This window comes from Tachypleus tridentatus, chromosome 8 (assembly GCF_004210375.1).
Source record: "Tachypleus tridentatus isolate NWPU-2018 chromosome 8, ASM421037v1, whole genome shotgun sequence".
Taxonomy (NCBI): domain Eukaryota; kingdom Metazoa; phylum Arthropoda; class Merostomata; order Xiphosura; family Limulidae; genus Tachypleus; species Tachypleus tridentatus.
In genome coordinates this window covers 68,483,320-68,490,307 of record NC_134832.1, presented here as the reverse complement: position 1 = coordinate 68,490,307, position 6,988 = coordinate 68,483,320, and the positions used below count along the sequence as shown (strand labels likewise).

General features: G+C 33.9%; 1 protein-coding gene across 1 annotated transcript; it reads left to right on the top strand.

Annotated features, from left to right (window-relative positions):
- Positions 1-3,506: 3,506 nt before the first annotated feature.
- LOC143224168 (protein FAM200C-like) lies at positions 3,507-6,196 on the top strand. The gene is made up of 2 exons (XM_076452605.1): positions 3,507-3,541; positions 4,738-6,196. The coding sequence occupies exon 2, from the start codon at positions 4,748-4,750 to the stop codon at positions 4,991-4,993; it is 246 nt and encodes an 81-aa protein (XP_076308720.1). The 5' UTR covers positions 3,507-3,541; positions 4,738-4,747; the 3' UTR covers positions 4,994-6,196.
- Positions 6,197-6,988: the final 792 nt, after the last annotated feature.

Genomic DNA, 6,988 nt, shown 5'->3' with positions numbered 1-6,988 from the left:
GAGGGTCGTGGGTTCAAATCCCGGTCGCAACAAACATGCTCGACCTTTCAGCCGTGGGGCGTTATAATGTGACGGTCAATCCCGCTATTCGTTTGTAAAAGAGTAACCCAATAGCTGGCGGTGGGTGGTGATGACTAGCAATCCCGCTATTCGTTTGTAAAAGAGTAACCCAATAGCTGGCGGTGGGTGGTGATGACTAGCTGCCTTCCCTCTAGTCTTACACTGTTAAATTAGGGAATGCTCAGGTTTCTCCTCCACCCTCCTGGTTGGGGGTTATGCAGTAGGCTAACAATTTACTCACTTAAAAAACCAGCCCGTTAATCAATCCGCAAGCGATTGCGCCCCTAGGTCATGGAATCGAGAGGCATAATAAGAATAAATAATAATTTATTTAATACATTCTTATATTTATTACAGAATAGTTGAATAATTTTATTTAAAGTTTTTTTTATTAAATACATTAACTATTAATTTTTGTATCAGTATTTCAACATTACTGATAAAATACTGTAATTTATTACACATTTTACAAAACGCAACAATTGTGAAGTTATAATGTTTGTTTTGTTTTACTTAACTTTTAAGTATTAATATTCTCTTGAAATATGTAAATATACACTTGTATACATTAGACTCAACTCCGCAAATCGAAACGTTAGTAAACCTATTGTGAAAAAAGTGCACAGTAGTTTGTGTCACATGGAATACAAAAGATAAGGAAAGTCAAATTGAAAATAAAGCAGCTTATTCACTGAAGTAAACACAAACAGTCACCAAAGTCGCAAGAAAAAAAAGCGCAAACAATAAGTACAGGAACAAGAAGAAACAAGGAAGACACAAGCAGGCTATGGCTCGAAAAGATTCAACTGCTCCTCTCAAACATTAGAAAAACATTATTCTTGAAATTCCAGAATTGTATAAATAAGCAACGTTCTCCTTGCAATTAATAATTTAAGAATGACATCGTGTTTTATATGTGACAACTACAAGGTATCTCGCAAACTTAAAATCAAGATGGATACAATGTAACTATTTCATGAAACAATATATACTTAGAAGTTCTTTGACCGCTCAAGCAATCAACTTGAACACGCTTCTAGTGAAAGAGAAAAAAGATGTGCACATTAACTAAGGGAGTAGAAAACACAGTACAGTCTCGTATTACAACGTGTTGTTGATGAATCGGCATTTTTTACAGTAACATAAAGTATACTGTGAGACAAAACTACCCCTCAGAGACTGATTTGACTCTAAAATTCTACTGGGAGAAATCTAAAGAGGAACCATAAATATGGTATAAAATAACAAAGATACATAATTCAGAAGTAAATGTAATTTGACTTTAAATTACTAATCTTACATAGTTCGTGCGAACAGAAAGTCTGAAAATACCTTCAGAAGATAGAAAAGAGACTTCAATAGAAATGTTGATAAGTAAACCCTTTTCGATGCACATCATTATCAGAAGAATTAACACATATATTAATTTAAAAGTTAACGTGATGACAATAGACGACTTATTATTTCTATATATTGTACTGACAGTACATTAATGTTGAAACTTTGTAGCCGTCCATTCAGCAAAGTTACATAATGAATACTTTGCCTAAACAATCTATCAAAGAGTACATTAGTGTATTTTTTATGTGACTTTCCAAGGCGCCGACATTTTCCCAGTGTGTCCATTGGTCAAACTGTAATTACCAGTACCTAATTTCCAAATGTTAAATAATGCTTACAACACTTATCGCCGATGGATTATAGTGAGCTGGTACAACTAAAATGTGTTCTTTGGGAGAGCCCTCAGTCCCTAGAATAGCTGGCTCTATGCAGTTGCATATCTGCTGATTGTTTGCGTTTTGGAGGTTAGATTTTTCTTTTACTTTTCACTTGCATCGATAATTTACCTGTCATATCATCTTGTTTCCTTAAAACATTTTGTTTTCCGAATTTAGAAGAGAATTACGTACTGTTAAATATACTTAATATATATACGTAATTTCATAATTTTTTTGCTTTATCTTATATTTTTCTCTTACTCCAGTTTAGCTTATTATTTGTATCATAACTTCAATTCCCTATCACAATAGTTTCCAGCTTATATAAAATGTAAACGGAGAAATAGAATACTCTGACTGATTATCTAGCTTTATATTTAACTTTCTTGAGACCAGAGTCAAGACTTTTTATCCCACCTGCAATAAATCTCAAATCCGGTCCCTGCAAAAGCTACATCCATGAACTTTTTGTTATTCTAAAGACTAGATAAATTTTGTGCATGGTTAATTTCCATTGTAGTTCTAAATGTACGGTACTTTCAGTTGTTGAAAGTGATTTATTGGTAATTAATGGTGGTTTACCTCTTTAATTATACTAATTAGGGTACTTGTCTCCCATATCTCATGTGGTGTATGATGGATATCGGGTTCATTTACAATAAGAGGAAATGATAAAATAATAAAAGACAATATGAGTCGATGTGACACATTAAATAAAATAAATAAACAAATAAAGACTAGTATATGTGTATCGGAAAGAAATGGGTTGGAACGTTTAAAGTATTGTTCTTTGCTGTAAGTGTTGTATAATGTTTTGATTGGTTTATTTTGCGTATATACTGTCCTTATTATGATATATTTCATATTTTAAAACCCGAATTGCACCTAATGAAGCGCTCGGACTAGATACCAGGCCAGAGACTACCATAAAGACATATAAGTCATCTCACTTAGTTAAAGAAGTGAATTATTAAAATTCAACTAATTAATTCTGAAATCATGATCCAGTTGTTTTTATTTAAGTATTTATAAAAGGATTTACTTCTTCTTTACTTTTATTAAATCTTTACTCAATAAAAATACTTAGAATTAAAAGTTTAAGTTCTTAAAATTAAATCGTCAAATAATATGTTACAAGTATTAAAATTATTAAGAAAATATTCCATGAGACCTTCCTAATCATAGCAGGTTAAGATAAAATCTATAGAAACTAATCTCTTTGTTTGTTTCTGAATTCCGTGCAAAGCTACACGAGAGCTATTTGCACTAGCTGTCCCCAATTTAACAGTGTAAGAAGAAAGGGAATGCAGCTAGTCATCATCACCCACCGCCAACTCTTGAGTTACTATCTTACCAACGAATAGTGGGATTGACTGTAATATTATAACGCCCTCACAGTTGAAAGGGCTAACATGTTTGGCGTGAGGGGGATTCGAACCCGCGACTCTCGAAGTCGAGCACCTTAACCACCATGATTTCTCTCACCTGACTTTTGTTAGCATCAGAGAAGTATCAAACATATATTAATTAATTTTCTCAATTTTGACAGCTGTCTTTGGCAACTTCTTGACTACAAATAAATAAAAAAATGAAGTGGCTAGAAATGTTTTATTTCAAGAAACAATTGATTAATTTTCTCTTTAAATATGACGCATTAGAGAAACACATATATATACGAGGGGGCTTGCGTGAAGTATTAAACTTTTCCGATAGGGAAACTATCGGAAAGTGATATTGATTAAAGAACTTTATCTGAGTAACGCGTAAGTGTTCTTTTAAAAATGTATTTCTTGTAGTAGCGCTATATGTTTCAATAAAATTTGTGTTATTGTTTATACAATTAGAAATCTGCTTAAAAATCATGTTTTGAAAGACAAATATAAAAATATCATCCTAGCATATTTGTTTATTGGTTAACTACTATAACGTGCTAGCGAAGCTAGGCCTAATCACTAGTATATAAAGCAGGCTTAATGTACTTACGTCGTAGTGTGCGTACACATCAAGATAGTTTCAAGCCTCTGTGTTCATGCTTTTATGCTTAATAATTACTATTAATAGTATAAATAATAACTTCACAATTTAAGGATCTTCTAGAATATGTCGATTAATCAAAGTAAAAAGCTGGATAATTTACCTATTTACTATATACTTTTAAAAGTTTAGGGACTAAGTAATGACTGCGCAACGATGACAAGTAATATGAAATTAAAGTATGGAAAAAGATGTTTTACCTGAAGTGATTGGTTTAGATTAAACTTTTAACAGTAAATTGAGTAAATAAATTAATGACCTTTTTAATTAGTGATAGTATATGTAATAATATAAGAAGTTTTTGCACGTTATAATTTAGTTACAATTTTATGATGATGAGAAAACCCACTTGTAGATAAAAACATGTATGTGAAAACGGCTGGTATGGATTGAGAAAATTCTGTGTGGAGGAGTGAACAAAATAATGCAATATACCCGTATTAATAAATATAATCAAACATGTGGTCCGCTATCGGTCAGTCACTTCTTTCTTTCTTTGTGAACCTGACGATGACCGAAGAAGGTCCAGATATTGTTCCCTCCTATACGTAGAATTTTCTTAATCCATACTAGTCGTTTATATATTTTAGTTACAATTTGTATCTTAAAGTAGAGGGGTTGTGCTATCAGGAGGAATAGCTTTTAAAGACCAAATGATACTTTTACACCATAATTTGTTCTATGCAAGTGTAACATTATAGAATATAGCAGAAAAGAAGGTAACCAGTAGAGACAAAGGAAGATTGAAATTATGTTGTTAGTAATGATTGCATAATTTAACAGTACTGCTGATCTTTTAATACGTTTCATCAGTACATTCGTGCGATACCATATTTGTCCCATATGAGAGAGATTCTCTGTTAACTGTATTCCATGGTAGAAGCCATTTATTTGCTCAGTAATTTTATTATTACTTTATTTACAGAATAGATGACATGGGTGATGACATCTTGGCTCAGGTAGTTGCAGATTTGATTTCAAGCTCTGCAAAATTCAACCTTCAACTCGAAGAGACCACCGACGTTTCCAATCTAAGCCAGCTTGTTGCAGTCGTACACTATATGAAGAATGACGAGATAAAAGAAGATTTGTTTTTATTTTGTAAGCCTCTTACAACAACTAAAGCAGCAGACGTGAAGAAACTTGTGGATGACTTCTTCAGAGACAGCGATCTTTTGTAGGATATGGTTTTTGCAGTTTGTTCGGACGAAGCTCCAGTCATGCTGGGACGAATCTCTGGTTTTGGTGCGCTGGTGAAAGCCGATGCACCACACATCATTGTAACGCACTGTGTTTTGCACAAGCATGCGTTGGCAACAAAAACTTTGCCTTCAAAACTGGCAGAAGTATTAAAAATTGTAGTGGAATGTGTGAACTTTGTGCGAAATAGTGCCCTGCATCTTTAAATAGCTGTGTAATGAAATGGACTCTGAATTCGAGGTACTTCTGTACCATTCTAACTTTCGGTGGTTATCCCGGGGAAAGGTGCTGAATCGTGTTTTTGCTATGCGTATGGAATTAGCCCTGTTTTTCCGAGAGCACCAACATTGTCATGTAGATTGCTTTGAAAAATCTGAGTTCATTCTCATTTTGGCGTACATGGCCGATATCTTCAAATGCTCTCAATCATTTCAATCAACAGATGCAGGGCAGTGGAGTCAACATCATTGAAACGGAAGAAAACCTGAAGGCTTTTCAAAAAAGTTACCGTTATGTAAACGACGAACAGAGAATGATAACTTCGCAAACTTTCCCCTGCTGGACGACTGTGTAAGTAAGATCGAAGATGTGTCTGAAATCGGAGACATTTCTGCACCCGGGGAACTGAAGCAAGCAATTGCCATGGACTTAGATAAGCTCGCAGTCTTTCGACGGATACTTCCCCACTCGAGAGTCATATCCAGCATTGGTGAGACAGCCGTTCGCGTTTAGTGAATACCTCGACGAAATCATTGAACTTCAGCAGAGCCAGGTTCAACAGCAACTTTTCAGAACAACAACACTCTCAACGTTTCGATGTCACCAAATCGTAGCGTACCCTCTTATTGCTAAGAAAACCCTTGAGATACTCATACCGTTTGTTACAACGTATCTTTGCGAGCAATCCTTTTAGAGGATGGTAGACATAAAAACGAAGAAAAGGAAAAGACTTTGCTGCGAAAATGATATGAGAGTGGGACTTGCCAAAGTGAAGCCGCGCATTTCTGAACATGTCTCTGAAAGGCAACATCAAAAGTCACATTGATTTGCAGTAAATATTCCTCGAGTTACGTTTTTGTTTTTGTGTGAAATTCATGTTTTCTTGGTTTTGTTCCTTGAACACAGTGATATTGTGTGCAACTGATGCATGGTTCATTTTGTGCATTAATAAAATGTCTACTTATGTTTTGAATTTGAAAAATCATATTTTATTTCTTCAATTACGAAGGGTTCAGTGAATGCAAGTACGAAACTTCCGGGGCTCAGTACCTCCAACAAGGTTAAGAACCACTGGTATACAGGATGTGAAATGAACAATTACATTTTTTTCGGGGGAACCCTACATTCACCAACTCACTACTGCATTTATTACAACTTCGTACCTGCCAAAACGATATAGAAACTGAATTGAACAACTTAAAGAATGTGGAACTGTCTAGAAGTTTAGCCTAAACGTTATAGGTGGGGTTTTTATTGAAGTTGAGAACCTTACAAAATACTATATTAACACTAGCTTCTACCGACATTCCATTTGAAACCAGAAATATCTCATGAATTCATTAGCTTCTTTAATAATTTTAGCACTCTCGCATTAAATCTTCTAGTAAAATAAAGCCCTTGTTATCTAACCCTAAATAACTCCTGTTAAATGAACAAGACATATATATATATATATACATATAGTCTCCCATGCGAATGTATTAAGAAATATATTGGACAAATTATTTTTAAATAACAGATAAAAAGAATACTAAAGTCACATAAGTATAGATTAATTGCTGATATCCTTTTTAACATGTCACTAATTTGTAACAAATCTTTTCTCCTATACTATTCTGAAACTAAAAAACAAAAGAAAAGATACTGTTTAAAAACTATAGAGATAATCAAACCAAACGATTTTTTACTTAGTCGTGATAATTAATGGCCATAGCAACACCAACCATACGTTTATTCGCCTACTATAGATTTGACTG